Source organism: Portunus trituberculatus, chromosome 41 (assembly GCF_017591435.1).
Source record: "Portunus trituberculatus isolate SZX2019 chromosome 41, ASM1759143v1, whole genome shotgun sequence".
NCBI classification, from domain to species: domain Eukaryota; kingdom Metazoa; phylum Arthropoda; class Malacostraca; order Decapoda; family Portunidae; genus Portunus; species Portunus trituberculatus.
The window spans coordinates 15,183,441-15,205,940 of NC_059295.1; the positions used below are offsets into that span (position 1 = coordinate 15,183,441).

At 44.0% G+C, this 22,500-nt stretch overlaps 1 protein-coding gene across 1 annotated transcript in view; it reads left to right on the forward strand.

Moving 5' to 3' along the window:
• The window catches only part of LOC123516674 (nephrin-like), a 157,852-nt gene that overhangs the window by 99,402 nt on the left and 35,950 nt on the right, over window positions 1-22,500 (forward strand). Inside the window, exons 6-7 of the mRNA XM_045276276.1 lie at window positions 12,095-12,298; window positions 13,311-13,462. Coding sequence (XP_045132211.1) covers window positions 12,095-12,298; window positions 13,311-13,462 — 356 coding nt within the window. The remainder of the gene's footprint in view (window positions 1-12,094; window positions 12,299-13,310; window positions 13,463-22,500) is intronic.

Genomic DNA, 22,500 nt, shown 5'->3' on the forward strand with positions numbered 1-22,500 from the left:
CTCCTCCTCCTCCTCCTCCTCCTCCTCCTCCTCCTCCTCCTCCTCCTCCTCCTCCTCCTCCTCCATCGTCCTCCCTCTTCTTCCCAACCTCCTACTTTCGCTTTTTCTCTTCTTTCCTCTTCCTCCACCAATTCCCCTTCCCTACCCCCCTTCTCCACTTACCCCAGCTCTCCTCCAGCTTCTTCCGCTTCTCCTCTCTCCTTCCTCCCCGTCCTCCTCATCTCGCCCTGGAAGCATAATTATCTTTCACCCCCCACCCCGCCACACCTGCGGATCCCATGCACATAATCACACATCCTACATCACAGGCTGAAGTTCCTTTCAAGTGTGAGGAAAATAATTCTGATATCTCTTGATGAAACAAATCTTTACAGCTCCCGCCTCTCACTCGCCAAGACACGTCTAATAAATCACCATCAGCGCCACGACGTTAGACAAGCCCGTCGCGCCTCTTACACTCACCCAAAACGGCGATAAATCGCCGTCCTTCCCTCCGCCAGGTGGTGTAAGCGGGTCGATGGACGGCCAAGATCACACGTGCTAAGAATCAACACTCTCAAGAAGCTATAAATCACTATCTTTCTTTCTCTCTCTCTCTCTCTCTCTCTCTCTCTCTCTCTCTCTCTCTCTCTCTCTCTCTCTCTCTCTCTCTCTCTCTCTCTCTCTCTCTCTCTCTCTCTCTCTCTCTCTCTCTCTCTCTCTCTCTCTCTCTCCAACTCGGTAACAGGATGAGAATTTGGAGGTTTCTCCGCGAATTGTCTCGGGCGCGAGAGATATATCGGTATCCGGCGACCTCAGAGGAGTGAGGCTAACTGATCATCGATTCCCGAAGTCTTGCCCAAGTCAGAGGAGAGGCTGAAGAGGAGCCTCTACTTCAATATCTGCGAGAGATGTGAGGAAGCTCCGTAATTACTCAGCGGAGACTGTCGCCCCGCCTGCACTATTCTGCTGATGAAATTAGTCCCCGTCGCATCCATGAAACAACGTCGTTCCGGAGCACGTGGGCGAGGTAAACCTGCTGCAAGGCTGCCATCAAGAGACAATCAGAGAGAGAGAGAGAGAGAGAGAGAGAGAGAGAGAGAGAGAGAGAGAGAGAGAGAGAGAGAGAGAGAGAGAGAGAGAGAGAGAGAGAGAGAGAGAGAGAGAGAGAGAGAGAGAGTGTGTGTGTGTGTGTGTGTGTGTGTGTGTGTGTGTGTGTGTGTGTGTGTGTGTGTGTGTGTGTGTGTGTGTGTGTGTGTGTGTGTATGCGTGTGTGTGCGTGTGTGTGTGTGTGTGTGTGTGTGTGCCTACCGGGGACATTTAACCCTCCAAGCAGCGGCTGAGATTTGTCTAGCAGGAAGGTTAGTAGAGGCTGCACTGAGAGAATAGGGTTCAAAGTTCCCCTCTGAGTCTCGTATTGCTGCTCCACTCACGCCAGACGTACACTCTTACCTGTGCCTCCCTCAGCAACCCGACTCCTCTCCTTACTTACCTCAGCACTCGCCTTGCTATTGTCCCCCCGTTTTTAGCTCTCTGCGCGCCTCTTACGACTTCTACAACTTCTGCGACCCTCCTAAGTACATCGATTTGCCTTCCAACCTCCCACTATAGTCACCGTTCTTGCCTCCAGACATTTTCCTTTCCGCACCTACTCTCGCTTTTAACTCCTTTACTCTTTTTTGAACTCTTACTTCTCGCTCCGTTTCTGTTCTTTAAGTCTCTCCGCGTTTCGTTTCCTTCTTGTAACTTGTTCCTTGTATTGTTTGCTTATCAATAGAACCTAAGATTGGAGGGGGTGTGTGTGTGTGTGTGTGTGTGTGTGTGTGTGTGTGTGTGTGTGTGTGTGTGTGTTTATTTTTCTTATATAACTCAGAAGTTTACTAGGAATATCGTCTTTAAAGAGCCTGTAAAGTATGATAAAAGTAGCACCGTCGTCATAGCTAATGGCAGAAGCGTTAATATTCTCCCACATACAGGTTATATATCTCTCTCATTAATTCAATCGTCAGCAGCTACACTTATGAAATTGCTCTCTTAACTTTCTCCTCCTTATTTTTTATATCCCCAGTAGAGTTATGTGTCTTTATTTAAATATTAATCTTTAGAATCAACAATCGGCATTCCAAACAAAGGTTTTTGATCAGTAAGTACACTTCAATATAACCTTCATTTCAAGCCAACATTGTCTTTTTTTTGTCCTGCTTTGTCCGGTAGATTTAGAGAGAGAGAGAGAGAGAGAGAGAGAGAGAGAGAGAGAGAGAGAGAGAGAGAGAGAGAGAGAGAGAGAGAGAGAGATAAGAGGCCAACTGAACTACTCAAAACACTACGACGAAAGAAACTACATATGGAAACACTAAATAAGACCACGATTTCTCTCCATCTACCTTCCCTTCAGGCACGACACCCCATCATGGAACAGAAGACAACGCCACGTACAGCCTTACAGAAAACGTGGATATCCGAACTCCGCAGGAAAGAATAGAGTCAAAAGGGTTAAATACTCGAACAGCACCAAACCACTAATACCAATACATCACGTGTTTCCGCTACATTTCAGAAATATATCAAGGAAAATCGATTTGTTGACTTTATAAAGACGTGTTTCCCTGGATATGTCTGTATGACCTGCGTTCCAACCTTTTATATATTTTTGGGGAAGTCAGAAGGAAGAGTATTTGTAAAGAGATGTGCAGGTATTGTTCACTGGGAAAGCTAGGACGGGAAGGAGTTTAGAAGGAGTGGCAAAGAAAGAAGGCAAGGAGGAAAGGCTAAAAGGAAGTACTCAAACTGATCTCACAGGTGGAACTTTCTCTAAATAAATATTCACACAATGGATTAACACGAAGAAATATGAGGTAGGAAGTCAGGAATTCTAACCCTGAAGTCTCCTTGGAATATGTTCGAGTATTATAATATCTGCGTCGTTGTGGTCTGGTCCTTTCCTATCCGTAACGTTTCTTCTCGTTAGTGTCGTCTGGTCTATCTCAAGCAGTCCATCAGAATCTTTTTTTTTTTCTCTTTTTATCAAGCCCATTTACTATTCAGAAAAATTCAATAACATTCCCCCTCTAGTCCTTCGTGTATGGAGAGAGAACACGTCTAATCTCTTTAATCTTTGCTAGTGTGATAAACAATGCTACGTCGGAATTTATGTCGTTCCCCACTTTGATACTCTTTCTGCCACGTTTTTGGTCCTTCGTTTAATTTGGCTACTAGAGTTTTACCGCATATTCTTCTTTGTGTGGCCTCACTGATGATATTTACTATACTACAGTCCCTTAATCACTGCAGAGAATTTGTGATCACTATTTCTTCGAGAGAGAGAGAGAGAGAGAGAGAGAGAGAGAGAGAGAGAGAGAGAGAGAGAGAGAGAGAGAGAGAGAGAGAGAGAGAGAGAGAGAGAGAGAGAGAGAGAGAGTGTGTGTGTGTGTGTGTGTGTGTGTGTGTGTGTGTGTGTGTGTGTGTGTGTGTGTGTGTGTGTGTGTGTGTGTGTGTGTGGGGAAGAGAAATGCTGTTCACGTGGTAGTTTGCTGTTCAGGTCTGTTTCACAAGAGCACATCATTTACAAGTCGCCCTGGAAACACCTTGCTTGTTTACGCGCCAGTCTGCATGAAGTGTTGTGTTGCTCTGAACAGCATCTTTCTTATGAAAAGGTCGTAGCATTCGTTATCATCTGTTCATTTCCTTGGCATTCTAACCCTCAGCGCAGGTTAACTTGAAAGACTTCGTGCTCATGTAAACACTCATAAACTCTATTGACAAATTTATCAATGTTCTAATGCTCTTTCCATTTGAATGATGTTATTCAGACATTTCTATTTCCTAAATGCGATTCTTTCCTGTGGCTTTATTATGAAGAGAATAAACAATAGAATTGAATTTTGTTCACAAAAACTGAAAGAAAACTTTTTAAAATGTGATCAGGAATCAAAATAAATGCACAACTAAGAGTGGATAACAAGCGAAAAGCGCCGCATGGAAAAATAAGTGGATCAGTAGAAAAGGAAAAGCGAGGCAGAGCTGCAATGGAATACATGATCTAAAGATCAAATGCTGGAAGCAAATTTCTGCACTAACAACCATCACCATATGCCGACACTGCAGCACGCACGCACGCACACACACACACACACACACACACACACACACACACACACACACACACACACACACACACACACACACACACACACACACACAGACACTAGCAAAAACATCACTGTTATCAATAGTAATAACAATAATAATAATAATAATAATAATAATAATAATAATAATAATAATAATAACAATAATAATAATTAAAAAAATAATAATAACAATAATGATTATTATTATTTTAATTATAATAATAATAAGAATGATAATGATAATTATAATAATAATAATAATAATAATAATAATAATAATAATAATAATAATAATAATAATAATAATAATAATAATAATAATAATAATAATAATAATAACAATAATAATAATAATAATAATAATAATAATAATAATAATAATAATAATAATAATAATAACAATAATAATAATAATAACAATAATAATAATAATAATGGTAATAATAGTGATAATAACAAATACAACAAAACAACCACCAACACCACCACCACCACTACACCTACAACCAACATAAATTATCATCATCGCTAGGTGCCAAGGAACTCTGAGTGCCTTGCATCTTTTCACCGCCATTACATGCAAGCAAGGGACGCCACGCTACTATTAACTCCACTAAATATCAACCTTGTGACGCGCCTGGTATTCAGGTGGATGTGCTTCACCTTTCACATTACTGGCTGTCTCAGAACTTCGTCTAAGTGTTCTTCCGTTGACATGTTGATTGTTCCACACTCTTGAAATATTGAAGGAACGAAGATATCTACTTGGGAATGTTCGCATCAGTTTTAGTCACTTGTTTTTCTTTTTTTGTTTTTTTACACTTGTTTAAATGTTATAATCTTAAAAATGTTTATCTATTTATCCATTTAGTTTTTGTTTACTTATTTTTATTTCTTTACTTGATAATTCGTCGTTCGTATATTCTTACGCTCTAGTATTTCAGTACTGAACGATTCAAGTTTTCCTGGCTTCGTTCTACCAGAGAAGATAAAAAGATATCATTGTGGGATACGCAGGTGCAAACTTTCGATTTCGGAGGTTCATCTCACTCTCCGCTGATCAGCCAACTTAGAAAAATTTGAGGCACGGAAATAGACTTCATTGTTTTCTAACCCAAGTGACTCTGCGGCACATCAATTAACGTGGCACAAACATCGCAATTGACACAGGCATATCTTTACTAACAGGTCAATGAAATAGTAACTTTACATTTTTGATCAGCGAAGTAAAGATGAAATGCAGTAGCTCACCAGGCACTCCTACAACGTCACTTTAAAAACAACTCGCTTCTGTCCCTCCCTAAAAACACCACGAGATGTCCTGCCCTCCCAACAAACCACCAGCCCATTCTACACACACCTTGCCCACTCCAAAGACAAGCCGCTTACTTCAACAACGACCACAACACCTTTTCAACGACCCTAAAATGCATATGCATATTTCAGTTCACATTTGCACTCGCTTTGCTCTCCTGCCATTGCACACCATTCCCGAAATCTCGCTTTCTGTGGCATTAGGAGGCGCTTCTAAATCTGGGGCTATTTACACAAAGGGAAAAGTGTCTCCTCTCTCTCTCTCTCTCTCTCTCTCTCTCTCTCTCTCTCTCTCTCTCTCTCTCTCTCTCTCTCTCTCTCTCTCTCACACTCACACTCACTCACACACACACACACACACACACACACACACACACACACACACACACACACACACACACACACTCTACAGAACGCTGGCACAGACAATGGTACACAGCAGCATTAACAAGCATCGGACATTTCTAAGTCTCCATTGGGGGTTACCATTGTGTGTTCCTCGAAGCCTCTCACACCCAGCGGAGGTGCGGCTCACAATACTCGTACAGGCAGCAGGAGGAGGACGAGGAGCAGGCGGACAGATAGACAGACAGAGGCGGATATGAACTAAAACACAACACACTACAAAGAAACAAAAGCAGAAGCGGACGGAGTGGCACACAAACACCCACAGTGACACACACACACACACAGACACACACACACACACACACACACACACACACACACACACACACACACACACACACACACACGTGAACCAACTTGAGTCCATATTCTGGAACACTTTGCTCTCTCCCCACAACTATTTCCAAATACCACAGAGATGATTAGCTTGGTGCCTCACAAAATGTTTCGATCCTCAAAGCAAAGTATAAATCTCCATAATCTGTCACGAGCAGCTTAAAACCACTCTTGAAACCCGTATGAATGTGCGTGTAGCCTTTTAAAAGTAATAGATTAGCTCAGAAGTGTTTTGGATTACGATCTTACAAATTGCGAGGTGCAAGTAGAAATATGTGAGCTCGTCTTGCATATTTCGCTTTTTTTTTTTTTTTAGAGCAGGTTTTTAAGAGTACTGACTTACCACAGAAGCATTTCAAATTACGATCTTAGGTTACGTGATGCATGCAGGAGAGACACGCCAGTTCGTCTTACACGCTTCGATATGTTCTCTCTCTCTCTCTCTCTCTCTCTCTCTCTCTCTCTCTCTCTCTCTCTCTCTCTCTCTCTCTCTCTCTCTCTCTCTCTCTCTCTTTGCCGCTGCTCAGTATTCCTTCAAGTCGCCGCCAGTCGCCTGTTCCTCGAGCACTGATGAGGACCATCACTATGTCCATCAGCTAGTCAGACAGACAGCCAATCAGTCAGCAATTTAGACTGTACCGCTCTCTCTCTCTCTCTCTCTCTCTCTCTCTCTCTCTCTCTCTCTCTCTCTCTCTCTCTCTGTGACACTATTCTTTTCTGTTTGCTTGTCTGTATCACCAACTACTTTGCATTTGTTTGCATGAAAGCACAGGATAAAACAATAAAGCAAAAATTGAATAAATGAATGAATGAAGAAGTAAATGGATAAATAAATAAATACAACAGAAAACCTAATTAAATGAATACGTAAATAAACAAATAAATATTTTTTTTATAGTAAAGGTTTCACAAAAAAATCAAACATTCGTGAACGTTAAATTATGAGTGTTAAAACCAGGAACGACTGAGCAACCCTAACAATTAGTTCCTCACTCCACTGTTGTGCGTCTGTCTGCCTACACACCTCTGGCACATGAGCACACACACACACACACACACACACACACACACACACACACACACATCTCGCCTTGTAGTGGCTCCTCCTATTTACTAATAAGCCACGCTCACCTCCACCTCCTCCTCCTCCTCCTCCTCATCCTCCTCCTCATTACCAGCTGACTCCTCCTGCTTGTATGCCTCACGTCGTTTGGCAAGGTTTAAATACTCAATTCTTTAAGATGATGACAGGAAAGGATCACTGTTCATATTTGCACAGAAGGGAGGGAGTGGACACAGCTGTACTACACACACACACACACACACACACACACACACACACACACACACACACACACACACACACACACACACACACACACACACACACATTTTTTTTGCCTCCTTTTAATTTTAAGCTGACAGTTTCCCATACCTGAATGATTTGATAGCCAGTTCAGTATTATGTTTAAGTCCCTCAATACTGGGACACCTTTTTACCTTGAGATTTACGTACGATTAGACCATTTTATTGACATTAGGAAGAGTCTATGGAGGACAAAAGATTAATGGCCACATCCTTCACTATTTTAATCCCCCACATAAGTTTCTGAAGCTGTATAAAATCACCAAACAGTAAGCAGAATGAATATGGAATCGCGTCACGGTACTGAAGTAGTTAAGACAACTTGGTGTAACCCGTCTCCGCCGCAATACGTGAAGGCAAACAGAGCCATCGCACAAGGGAACGATAGCAGTAGAGTATAGTAGAGGGCGAGGAGAGGAGAGGCATGCAGAAACCAAGGATTACAAATAGAAGGGAATAAGAAAAAAAAAAAAAGAAGGAAAAGAAAACGTGTGGAGTGGAGGGATGGGATGGAGGCTTTCCCTTTCACAATGATTAAATTTTCAACACATCTCTCCACTTAGACTTTCTCTCCTACTCAAAAAGCCCATTACTTTGGTTAGTCTCTCTCTCTCTCTCTCTCTCTCTCTCTCTCTCTCTCTCTCTCTCTCTCTCTCGAATCTGAAGTTCCCGTGCATTCTACCCTTCAATCTCCTTCCTCTCCTACCTTTTACAGCCGTTTCTTTTTCCTTTCCTTCTCCTTTCTCTCTCTCTCTCTCTCTCTCTCTCTCTCTCTCTCTCTCTCTCTCTCTCTCTCTCTCTCTCTCTCTCTTCCCTTCTCCCTTCCCTTTTCTTGCCATCTCTTCTTCGTCGTCTACTCTTCCACGTCATCGTTTTCTCCTCCAGATGTTTTATAGCTTTTGTGATGGCTTTCTCTCTCTCTCTCTCTCTCTCTCTCTCTCTCTCTCTCTCTCTCTCTCTCTCTCTCTCTCTGACGATTGCTTCAGATTCCTATTTTCCGTGTTCATCTTTTTTCTTATTTCTTCTGCTATTTCGTGGATTGATCGGTTCCTTTCATGATAAATTTGGTCCTACGATTCTCTCTTCCTCCTTTTTCTTCCTTTTCTTTCCTTTTCTTTCTCCTTGTCAGTTTACCGGTGCCGTTGCTCGTTTTCTTTCTAATCCCCCTCCTCATTCATAGCCTCATCTTCTCTCCTTTTCTTTTCCATATGTCTTATCCTTCTATTAGTGTCATCTTTCTCTTCCCAATTTCTTGTTTTATTCTCTCGTGTCTATATTTACTTGCAAGAACGTGTTGAGGCTGCCTACACACACACACACACACACACACACACACACACACACACACACACACACATAAACACATACTGTATCCTTTTAAAGAGATAAATATGAATCAGCGAGAAAAAAAACTAACTTATAATAATAATATCCAAGAACGCCTTGCACCACCTACTTTAATTAATTGATCGTTTCATAGCCAGTGTTACTTTACTCCAGATTATCTCGCTTCGTCACTAAACACTTCACAATCAGAATATCTCGAGGTAAAGACATTCTATTGTGAACCAGAAGGGTATGAAGAGTAAGAAGTGAACCAGAAGGGTGAGAAGGATTAAGAAGTGACCCAGAAGGGTGAGAATTGAACCAGAAGGGTGAGAAGTGAACCAGAAGGGTGAGAAGTGAACCAGAAGGGTGAGACGTGAACCAGAAGGGTGAGAAGTGAACCAGAAGGGTGAGACGTGAACCAGAAGGGTGAGAAGTGAACCAGAAGGGTGAGAAGTGAACCAGAAGGGTGAGAAGTGAACCAGAAGGGTGAGAAGTGAACCAGAAGGGTGAGAAGTGAACCAGAAGGGTGAGAAGTGAACCAGAAGGGTGAGAAGTGAACCAGAAGGGTGAGAAGGGTAAGAAGTGAACCAGAAGGGTGAGAAGTGAACCAGAAGGGTGAGAAGTGAACCAGAAGGGTGAGAAGTGAACCAGAAGGGTGAGAAGTGAACCAGAAGGGTGAGAAGTGAACCAGAAGGGTAAGAAGGGTGAGAAGTGAACCAGAAGGGTGAGACGTGAACCAGAAGGGTGAGAAGTGAACCAGAAGGGTGAGAAGTGAACCAGAAGGGTGAGAAGTGAACCAGAAGGGTGAGAAGTGAACCAGAAGGGTGAGAAGTGAACCAGAAGGGTGAGAAGTGAACCAGAAGGGTGAGAAGTGAACCAGAAGGGTGAGAAGTGAACCAGAAGGGTGAGAAGTGAACCAGAAGGGTGAGAAGTGAACCAGAAGGGTGAGAAGTGAACCAGAAGGGTGAGAAGTGAACCAGAAGGGTGAGAAGTGAACCAGAAGGGTGAGAAGTGAACCAGAAGGGTGAGAAGTGAACCAGAAGGGTGAGAAGTGAACCAGAAGGGTGAGAAGTGAACCAGAAGGGTGAGAAGTGAACCAGAAGGGTGAGAAGTGAACCAGAAGGGTGAGAAGTGAACCAGAAGGGTGAGAAGTGAACCAGAAGGGTGAGAAGTGAACCAGAAGGGTGAGAAGTGAACCAGAAGGGTGAGAAGTGAACCAGAAGGGTAAGAAGTGAACCAGAAGGGTGAGAAGTGAACCAGAAGGGTGAGAAGTGAACCAGAAGGGTGAACCAGAAGAAGTGAACCAGAAGGGTGAGAAGTGAACCAGAAGGGTGAGAAGTGAACCAGAAGGGTGAGAAGTGAACCAGAAGGGTGAGAAGTGAACCAGAAGGGTAAGAAGTGAACCAGAAGGGTGAGAAGTGAACCAGAAGGGTGAGAAGTGAACCAGAAGGGTGAGAAGTGAACCAGAAGGGTGAGAAGTGAACCAGAAGGGTGAGAAGTGAACCAGAAGGGTGAGAAGTGAACCAGAAGGGTAAGAAGTGAACCAGAAGGGTGAGAAGTGAACCAGAAGGGTGAGAAGTGAACCAGAAGGGTGAGAAGGGTGAGAAGTGAACCAGAAGGGTAAGAAGTGAACCAGAAGGGTAAGAAGTGAACCAGAAGGGTGAGAAGTGAACCAGAAGGGTGAGAAGTGAACCAGAAGGGTGAGAAGTGAACCAGAAGGGTGAGAAGTGAACCAGAAGGGTGAGAAGTGAACCAGAAGGGTAAGAAGTGAACCAGAAGGGTGAGAAGTGAACCAGAAGGGTGAGAAGTGAACCAGAAGGGTAAGAAGTGAACCAGAAGGGTGAGAAGTGAACCAGAAGGGTGAGAAGTGAACCAGAAGGGTGAGAAGTGAACCAGAAGGGTGAGAAGTGAACCAGAAGGGTGAGAAGGGTGAGAAGTGAACCAGAAGGGTGAGAAGTGAAACCGAAGACACTCCTTATGCAGGAAATCTTTCAGTTTCTCGATTATACTTAAGAAAGGAAGGTGACTTTTTAAGATCCTATTCAGAGCTCCATGTGCGGGAGATGTAATGGCAACGGAATCCTTTTGTACTTATGGAGCAAAAACCAGAGATAAACACTGATTCATTCACTATAGAATAAAGCCAATGTAAGAAAGCTATAAGATCTCTCTCTCTCTCTCTCTCTCTCTCTCTCTCTCTCTCTCTCTCTCTCTCTCTCTCTCTCTCTCTCTCCGTCCTATCTTTCCTTCTTTCTTTCGTTCTTCTCGTCCTTATTCTCAAGATCTATCCCCTCGTCTTTTTCTCCCTCCTCTCCCCTCCATCCCCTTGCTCGGCGCGTGATGGCTCCTCGGGCCCCACACTGAACGCCCGGAGTCGAGATTTACACCAGCCGAATATTCCCAGGGCGAGAATATGAAATTCTTCCTCGTGTTTTAAAGGCGTTTGATATTCAGAACTTCCAGGCACGCTATGTGATAGTGAAGGTGGAGGTTGTTTGGTGGTGGTGGTTGTCTAGGTGGTGGCGAGGGTGGTGAGTGAAGTAGATTTGCCGATAGTGATACTGGAAATCCTTGTTGGGATGGTTAGGTTGAGTTTTGACTTAACCTATAGCCAAGTGTCTCCCTCTCTTAGTCTATTCTTCCATTTTTCACTCCTCGTCCTCTCAGAACCGCTGCTGCTCACCACTCCTCCTATCTTTCCCATGCTCTGCTTCAAGCTGCTCTCTAGTAATGCTGACCCCGTTTCCCATTTTCACCATACATATTTCCAAACCAGGGGTGATTCGACCTGAATTCCTCCATTTCTTAGGTTTCTTCATATGTCGGAATCTTTGCTGCTCTCCATCTCTTCTCCCCTTCCCGCGTGATGCCCTACGGTTGCTCTCCCTCGATAGTCACGCGTCTTTCCACTTTTCACGTACATCAGAATCCTTGCTGCCCACCATCACCTCCCCCTCTTATGCTCTCCTATAAGGCTGTCCTCTCTGGGTGGTGACTCCTCTCCTTATCCCTTTCCTTATTTCCGTACTAGATCTTACGTGACTTGATTCTTCCATTTCTCAGTCTCCACCACACATCAGAACCCTTACTGCTCACCACCACTTCCTTATCTATACCATATGTTCGCCCCTCTCACTCTTCCCTTATCATACTTGATTCTTTCATTTATCACCCCTCGTCTGGTTAGAATCTTTACTGCTCACCATCCTCTCTTCCCACACTCTACTCGAAGGTCGGCCTCCCCCAATGGTGACGTGGTGGTCAACGACAACCCTGCTGGACAACGTGAGCGAGGAGCAACGAGGCGACTTCACCGTCAATACCCTGACCCTGCCAACACTCACCCGCGAAGACCTCAAGCGTGTCCTTACCTGCCAAGCCGCAAACTCCAACCTGTCGGCCCCCTCAGCTGTCACCCTCACCATCGACATGACCTGTGAGTGTGTGTGTGTGTGTGTGTGTGTGTGTGTGTGTGTGTGTGTGTGTGTGTGTGTGTGTGTGTGTGTGTGTGTGTGTGTGTGTGTGTGTGTGTGTGTGTGTGTGTGTGTGTGTGTGTGTGTGTGTGTGTGTGTGTGTGTGTGTGTGTGTGTGTGTGTGTGTGTGTGTGTGTGTGTGTGTGTGTGTGTGTGTGTGTGTGTGTGTGTGTGTGTGTGTGTGTGTGTGTGTGTGTGTGTGTGTGTGTGTGTGTGTGTGTGTGTGTGTGTGTGTGTGTGTGTGTGTGTGTGTGTGTGTGTGTGTGTGTGTGTGTGTGTGTGTGTGTGTGTGTGTGTGTGTGTGTGTGTGTGTGTGTGTGTGTGTGTGTGTGTGTGTGTGTGTGTGTGTGTGTGTGTGTGTGTGTGTGTGTGTGTGTGTGTGTGTGTGTGTGTGTGTGTTGTGTGTGTGTGTGTGTGTGTGTGTGTGTGTGTGTGTGTGTGTGTGTGTGTGTGTGTGTGTGTGTGTGTCTGTGTACGCATGGCTAGCTACCTGTCAATATTTTCGTATGGTTACGTACATACACGAAAGTCCTTTTATTTAATTTTAAGCTGGTGCTGATCTAGAGACGATAAAGGGAAATTGCCAGCTCACACCTCCATTCCCGGGGAAAAATATAGATACGTAAACAGATTTTTATGAAAAATATATACACGATGTAAATAGATAAATGAATAAACATAACCAGTGTGTGTGTGTGTGTGTGTGTGTGTGTGTGTGTGTGTGTGTGTGTGTGTGTGTGTGTGTGTGTGTGTGTGTGTGTGTGTGTGTGTGTGTGTGTGTGTGTGAGGGAAGTATTGACATCGTTGCTGGAATCCAGTAATAAGCCAATATGTGGAGTTTGACGCCAATCCGGATTCACTTAATTACCTCGCTTACTCCATTGTCAAGTCGTTCGTTACCGCTTCTCATAAGTAATACTCTAACGAATTTCATTGATTCCCTTATACTCTAAACACTGTTCTCCGCCTCCACAGTTCCGCCAGTGATGGTGAAGATCTTGGCGCCGCAGGGAGAGCTGGTAGAGGGTCGCCACTACAAGGTGGTGTGCGAGGCGTCCGGCAGTCGCCCCAAGGCTGAGATTACCTGGTGGAAGGACGGCATGCTTATGACGGACGCCACTACGCAGGTAAGCACGTCCCACTCCCTAGTCAGTCCACCACTTGTATTAAACCGTGTATAACAACACTGAGTAGCTACGATTCTGCGTGGCTGTCATCCACTCATCATAATGTCATCCCAAGGCATCAAGAAAAGTGTAGGTGCTCCTCCACCATTCATTTCGCATCTCACGTGTTCCATTTCGTATTTCCCTCAGCATCAAGTCCATGCGGGATGCTTCATTAACTTTAGGCCGATGTTATATTATGCGACGCGGCCGTTGTGACGCGTCCGTACGCGGCACCACCACATGGCATATATCATGTCACACATTGCGGCCAAGCAGCGCAGTCTACCCCAAGCAGGCAGCATAGATAGGTTGATTATCATGTCCAAACTAAATATTGTTTGAGCACTAGAATCAGAGGATTTACTGAAAGAACCAACTTCTCGTAGACATTGGATTCACCCATTTAATGCTGAACGAGAAACAAGTAAAAGGTTTGAGAAGTTTTATCAGAATATATGGAAATATGATGAAAGGTTCTTCGAATATTGCAATTTCAGTCCATAATTTTTCTTTACAGTTTTATCAGAATATTCTTTTGCACTCTTTTCCCAAACTGCTGGCCTTGCATTTATACACTGAATAAATAAATCCACGCAAAACATCGTGTAAACACAAATGGTACCAGGGGGAGCGCCGTGCGGCGTGGTCGAATGTTGTGACAATGTGCATAGAATTATGAGTCTTTTCCCCTCACAATCGACGTGACGTGGCGTTGCGGCGCTGCGATGCTGCCCCAGCATGTTGCGACACTGTGCAACGGGAACGCCGGCACAATAACAACAATTATTGCAACAATTACAAAACCCTCATATTATCCTCACCTCTCAAATGTCCTCAAAAAATTCCACTGGCATCGTTGTGTTATGATAACGTCTGCTCTGCAAGGACCATGTAGTGGACATCATGATATTACGACAAAACATATAAAGTTCTTTAAAAGACTGAAATAGATATATATTACTCTTAGCACACTCTTCTTTACCACAATATTTACATACAGCAAAACCTGCGTCACACCACGGTGAAGGGAGACAAACACACCACACATCGACACGCGCTGCACAACACCCGACGCTCCATAATCTGGTATTTTCCAGCAACCCTTTATTTCCACGCGATTACATCAGTATTCGGGAAATGTTTGAGAGTAACTATTTCACGACCATTTCTTCACTGCATCTTTTCGTATTTACCGGCAGGGAGCCGCGTTGATTGCCGCCCATTACGGGGGTTTCGGGTGCCAGGTGCTCATTACACTAGAATGGGTATTCATTAAAAGGAAACAAGTGCTCATTACAGCTTAGGACGAGAGGTGTTCGCGTAGGTGGCACTCAAGCAGCTCATTAGTACAGGTTCCCATATGTAAGTGTTCGCTGGTGTTAAAAAATGCTAATGCCTCTTGATTGCAGACAGTTCTGAGGTGTGTCCATTCACTCCAATCGCTTCAGATACAAAAACACGGTTTGAACTTGAACAATTAATATTCTTTGCTATAATCTAATAAGGTAAAAAAAAATATAGACCCAATGAATGTCTACAAACATTTAGGACCTTATTCATTACCTAAAAAACGGAATATAAAAACCTGAATTAGCAAAAATCTTAGATATTCATAGCTTTCGAATTGACTAGTTTCTAAATAGTACACGAAGCTTAAATGATCACCAGACAAAGCTAAAATCCAATAATTAGTAAATATGATGATTTCATTCATTAATAAGAAAAAAGTAAAGATATATACACAATTTTCTAAAAATGATTTACGGTCCCTTGAAACACACACACACACACACACACACACACACACACACACACACACACACACACACACACACACGAGGTTAAAATACGCACGAGGTGAAGGGTTGCCGGGTTTCCGCTCCTACTGAGAAGTTTAACTCCTTGCCCGGAGCCCTGCATTCATACACTACTAGATGTAGAGCAAAGGTAGAGAACAAATCCCACGCGGCACTCCCTGTGTAGTAAAGGCTAGCAGCCACGCACGGCACAGCCACGCGCGGCACAGACTGTCATACACCACAAACTACTGTGTTGATTGTGCGATTATGTGATCAATTGACGGGAACCTCTTCTGTACTTAGAGATATTCGTTATATATCATCTGCCGCAGCTCAACTCTCACACAAGGCATTTCATTCTTGCCTGACGCATTCAGAATACCAGTGATTGTAAAATTGGTATACGTGTGTAAGAACTTACGAAACAAATAATAAGGAAACCATTTAGAGTGAAGACGAGAACCGTTTTGAAATGTCTATACCGTATTAAGTATCGTTATGCGCAGCAGTTATTTAATCCTTATTTAAATCATAGTATGCATTGAAAAAGATCTGCTGCTGCAACCAGATAATGAATGAAACTTGACCCAAGTACAGTAGAGAAACAGAAGAGAGGATGCAAAAGTGACACTTGTTACGACGCGGGTCGGCGCACACACCCTTAGAGAAACACTTGGCATGTCACCAACATTGCGTACTTCACCTCACACATCACTGCAATTCACCAAATACTTCATTCCAAAGCCGCACACAGCGGGCACTGACTTCAGCGGGCTGGTCTGCGGCCACTACGGAGGCGACTCGTGGCGGTGTTCGCTTTGCGGCTCCGCGTGGTGGTGTCAGACTTGCATTCCTCCGAGATGGTGTTACAGTATCAGTCCGCGTGGCGCTAACGTTCTGCACTTCGCCAAACACTTCACTCCACAGCCGCACGTAGTGGTCCCCTGCTGCCCGTGGACTGGTCTGTGGGCTCATCTCTGCGGCCTCGCTTTCCTGCTCGAGGCCGTCACTCGACATTTCCACGCTGTTTGCCTCGCATTTGTCAGAGACAACGTCAGCCTTGTCGTCTGTCTCGCCCAGCAGAGGCGTGGCCTCTGCCTCCGTACACCGGGCCCCGGGTGGGCTGGTTGACACCTGCCACTCCCCGGAGTCTGGCAGGGGCAGAAGCGTGGCCTCTGCCTCCGAGCACAGGGCCCTTGGTGGGCTGGCGGACACCAGCCACTCCCCGGGGTCTGGCAGGGGCAGAGGCGTGGCCTCTTCCTCCGTGCACCGGGCCCCGGGTGGGCTGGCAGTCACCAGCCACTCCCTTGGGTCTGGCATCGGGCCGCACATTTCCTCCACCAGGAGCTTCAGCCTGGCCTGAGAAGGCTCGTACTCTCCCAAGGGGAAGGTGCACTTCGGGACTGGTGGGCTCGATAGCAGCTTGTGTCCCACTGGGTAGATGGCTGGGGGTGGAGGGGTGGGCACGGGCGAGGTCTGCGCCACCACCAGGAAGGCTTTCTCCACCTTCCCGCCAACCTTCACCTCGAAGGGCACTTTGACCAGCTTCTCAGCAGTGCCGCACACCAGGGGGCCCACCTCCACCTGGGCCCGCGTCCTGAGGGTGCGCCGCGCGTAAAGCCGGATCACCAGCTTGCTGCTGCGGCCCTTCACGCGGAACGTGGGCGCCTTTCCGCTGGCAAACCTCTGGACGAGCGTGATCTTGCCATCCTTGCGAGTGGCGTGCACGCCGTCACGCAGCGGCTCCATGGCCAGGGGCACGTGCAGCAGAGGCGTGTGCCACCAGCCCTTGTAGGACACCGTCAGCTTGGTGGGGGTGCGGGCGTCCTCCTTGTTCAGCACAGCCACACGAAGAATTTCAAGATTAGCCTTCATTATTGTTTTGGAGATGAAAAATAATTCGATGGGAAAATGGAAGAAAACAGACACATCGAGTGACGGAGTCACTTCACGATGATGATCAAGAAGCCGCTACAAATGACAAAAATACACAATAAAAGGTACGAACACTTCAGATATGCGCTTTTCTTTGACTTTCTTGAAGTTATAATGATAATTCCTATACTCTCCCTTCTTTACTGGTCAAGATCATAAAAATCCTGTCATAAAAATCCTGTTGAGTCAGTCACTGGTATGGAGGGAGGATCGAGTGCCGGGGGACGAAGCGGTGGTAAAGAATCGGTTACTCTTTAAAACAATTCTGCGTCACGTACAATGAGGAATAGTATGATCGTGTTGATGTGTAGAGGAATTCTTTGCTGAAATCCGTGAGTAAAGGATTCTATATACATAACAGGTGCAAAAAATACCAGCAATACGAGGAACGATGTTCTGACAATGGCTTATTTGTGGATCACGGTGACCTGAGATGCTCTTTGGACAGGGATTCTCAACCTTTCTTCCATCATTATCCCTCTGGGTTTGACGTGTATCTTTGTATTTCCCAACTTGTTTCAATGCAAAATAATTCATAGCACCCATAAATTGACAAAATAAGGTAAGAAACCCTCCCCACCCTCTCTCTCTCTCTCTCTCTCTCTCTCTCTCTCTCTCTCTCCTTCATTTCACAAAATTAAATATAACTGGGACGTTCATTATGGTCTGGAGAAACTGCCATATTCACCAGCCGACTGAATTTTACACGTAAAGGTCGGTCAGCTGGAAAAAATCTTTACGTCATTTGTGTGTTACCAAACCAACTAATAAGATATTAGGAACATTTATAGCAACCATCATCAAGCAGGGAACAAAAATATGACAAACCGAGCTAAATACTATACTTATTATTCCTTGTCTGAGATGTATCACATTGAGACGAATACCTTTGTTTCCTCTATGTGACCTTGCCTTATCCATTTAAGCTAAATAGTTAACGTACCCTTCTATAAAGCCTGGTATATATGAAAAAGACAAATATTTTGAAATATATCCCATTCATTAACCCTTTGTTTCTTTCCTGATATGTTCCTGCAGTCAGCCATAACACTGAGGTTTTACAAGAGCACTACAAACTCATATCTCTCATCTCGGATTTCTTGGGTGTTGTAGAATATTCGGCGTATCTGTTATCCGCCAGTCGTTTGGTCTCCGCATAGTTTTGGCCTTCCCAATATCCTGTCAACATACATGATACTCGCCCGACTCTTAGATATTTGCGAGATGGAAACTAGTGAAAAAACATTTCAGACTAAATATGCAATAGGAGATTGAAAATAAGTGTGGAAACAGTTAGGGAGCAGTTGGTAGTATTTATCCGATAACAATTGTTCTGTAGAGTATGCACCACCAGATCCCAAGGATACTGTTAGTGCAAACACTTGGGTCAATGTTTTGTCGTATTAAGGTGGTAAATATATAGAACAAGTCCTTCCTTCCTATCACCACCAATCCCTTCCCAAATAAACGGCAAGCTTGGGGACCATGCGGGAAAACGGGGTTTTTGGGTAGGGAAAGCTAAGAGCGACCAATTTTGGCAATTCAAAAATTCTAAGGGAAACATTTCGTCTAAAATAACCCAAAAAATGTAATTTTTTGCAAAATATTTGCCAACGATTCGCTCTAGACTAGATCTTCCCCTGGTTACTTACCAATCCCTAACCAAGACAAACAAATGCAATACTCTAAGTACCTCCCAGCATGGCGGGCTCTCATTGGACGTCCTATATACTATAGTCGAAGGTTTTGCCGTAATACGTCATTCAACTAACTACCGGCATGGCGGGCTCTCACTGGACGTCCGTGACACGTGATTCATAGAAACCACAAATCCCACAGGACCCACCACGCCTTACTAATGTAAACAGCCACAAGAAGAGGAGGAAGACTGCGAAATACCGCTCGCAACACTGTTTCTGATGAGATTGTTTCTGATGAGATTCTGAGTTTAACAAAGCATCACTATAAGACAATAAAAGGCTTACGCCGCAAAAAAATAAATCAAACATCTATATTGACACATGTCGTTTTATGTGCTACTGAGAAGGACCGATCCTAGACATTAACCGGTATATGAATTATTTATCATCTGCCACAATTATTTACGCGCAAGGGGTAATTCAGCTCATTACTGAGATTCTTGTCGTAGTCTGAGGCGCCTCAGCTCCAATAACGTGACCAAAGACACCACCACCACCACCACTCGACTCGCAGCGATATTCTTGTTGTTCTTGCTCCTTATAACAAGTTTATATATATATATATATATATATATATATATATATATATATATATATATATATATATATATATATATATATATATATATAACACGTCTGAAGAGGTCCAATAGACTATACAGACTCATAATGCAAAACAAACATATAAAATCAGTGTTGTAGGTAAACGACAACCTGGCAACTCTCGGTAACCGGCCTAACGGCGCCATCATTCCATACAGGCTTGTGACACTCCCCACCTTCGCTCCACTGTTCTACACCAGACATTCACGTCCACACGCACAATTACCTGCTCTGCAGTACTGCTGGGCCTTTGGGACAGGCTTCTTCTGGGGGTTTCGCCAATCTTGTTTAGCTATGATCACATACAAACAAGAATTGTTCGAGAGAGCACAAAGTAGCACACCCGTTGACCACACGGTAAAACCGACGCTACTGCCGTGCACTGGCCACTGAGTGAGTCAAATGAATCACACCGATTCGGCTCTCTGCTTCGAAACCCCTCGGTACTTCAGCGATACATGAATGCTCAAACTACATTGAAATTATAGAAAGCAAGCAAAATTGGTACAAATGTATGAAGAAATACGCGTTTACCATGCAGGCATGAAACTGGCGGAATAAGGAATTAAAAAATTTACTACGTTTATCTTATTTGTTTCTTTATTTATCTTTAAAGAATAATAACTAATACTATTTTCCTTGTGTGTGTGATAACATCAGATTTAACTTGTTCTTTTCGCACATGCAATTCCCACACTTACACTGCAGACACCCATTCCTCCTTAACATGAAATACGTAGGCAGTTGCTTGTCGGTGGACCAGTCAACGTGACCAACATGCAGCCAAGACGTCCTGCTTTGGAACCATGAGTTAGCTGGGCGAGGACGATTCCACCACACCTTGAGTATTTTGCAGAATATTATGTAGATGCGCTCTTTGCAGTACGGCATGCGTGAAAGATGGTGTGTGTGTGTGTGTGTGTGTGTGTGTGTGTGGCCTCATTTCTCTCTTACATAAGAATCCAGACTTATCGATGTCTTAAACGCAAAAAAGAGTGAAAAAAAATAATAAAGTCAGTTACCGCTCGGCAGGACGAAGACATGCAAAGATATTCAAACTAGTTACAGTAAATTTAGTTTCCAAGGACTCTGCATTCCTCTCTTAAAGGTGTCTGAATTAAATGACCGTAAAGAAGATAAATAATAACAGAAAAATAATGCAAAGGGGGAGGATATTCCAGAGTGGGCCATTTAAATGAAAAGATAATTCAAATACGTTTAAATTCTTGCATTAATAAAACAAAGAAAATAAAGATACACGCTCTGCAGACTGGTCCTTCAGCGTAATATGTGTGCTGATAGGTGGTGATGGAGGATGATGGGTAGGGGCGAGGAATGGCGGGGGATGATGAGGCGAGTCTCAGAGGTGCTTCGTAGTGGTGGGATGATGATGGGCGGGGGGGATGATCGAGGGATGATTTGGCGGTGATGAGAAGCGATGGGTGGTGATGGGAGTGATGGCTATGGGAGATGATGGACTTCCCTTCACTTAGGCGTCCTTGTGCGTGTTCGTAACGTGAAACACTCAGACACCATACAAATAGAAAACAAACGGTGTGTGTGTGTGTGTGTGTGTGTGTGTGTGTGTGTGTGTGTGGGTGTGGGTGTGTGTGATATTACGGACCAAACAACTTTGCTAGGAAAACCTCAAATACAACATTCTCGCTCAATTTTCACCACCTAGACACACACACACACACACACACACACACACACACACCAATATTGTATCATAACCACGCAAACACAGACGCGGCTGCTTTTATGAAATACATTTAGATTACTAGCAACGAGCGGGCCAGTCCTCCGCACCAATGTGTTCTTCTATTCAGCTCCTGCACGTATTTTGAGTAATTCGTGGACTGCTCTCTCTGCTGGTTAGTGGTTTTAGGAGGCAATGGTAGGACTGACCGGGTACTGGGGGTGCAGTACGTATGTTGGCGGGAGGTGCGTGATACTACCTTGCTTTAGACTCCCCTGAACGTACTAAGAGAGGTTTCGAATTAATCCACATCCAAGAATTTACATCTGGGTGGCCAGGAAAACACGAAAATATTTACATGAATACTTGAGTCTAAATTATATCATTAAAATGCCTGGAAATATATGGACAGCAAAGGAAATATGGTAAATAAGCGGATGCATAATTAAATAAATGAAAACATGGAACAAATGAAAAGAAAAAGGGAACACAAGGATAAAGGAGAGAGGGACGAATAGTAAAGTATAACTATGGAAAACTTACTGCATTTTCTCGGTTCCTCCAACGTTTATCATTAATGTTAATCTTTGTGGTTGCTTTCATGCTTACATTGTTTCTCCCTCATTGTTCCCTCTATCTTTCTTCCGTCCTCTTTCATTTCTTTCTTCTTTTTGTCTTTTTGTTGTTGTTGCGTATTCCCCCTTTCTTCTTTCAATTTATATCTCCTGTTGGTGTTTCTTGGGTCATAACAAACGTAAGAAACTGGAATGCGACTAACAATTTGAGCAGAAAGAATTCCAGGTGTGTTGCTTTAGATATCACCGACGCAGCCTACAACTGAGACTTGCAACACGACAGATATTGAATACATTTGTCTCTTTACACCATTTTGCCTGCTCGCTTTATTGCAGAGTGTAAGAAACTGAGGCCTAGTGGTGATTTGAACAGAAAGAGAGAATCTAGGAGTCTTGCATAAAATTTAACCTCTTCAATATCGAGATGCATTTTTACCATGATTTTGGGGTGTGATTAGACGATTTTATTTGCATTAGGAAGGGTCTATGGAGGCCAAAAGATTATTGGCCAGAGTCTTTACTATTTTAATCCCCACATAAGTTTTTGAAGCTGCATAAAATCGCTAAATAGTAGCCAGACTGAATATGAAAATACGGCATGGTACTGAAAGGGTTAATATTAACGACGTATGTTAACAACAGTGAAACATAGGAACATTTAAACATTTATTCATAGCCACTG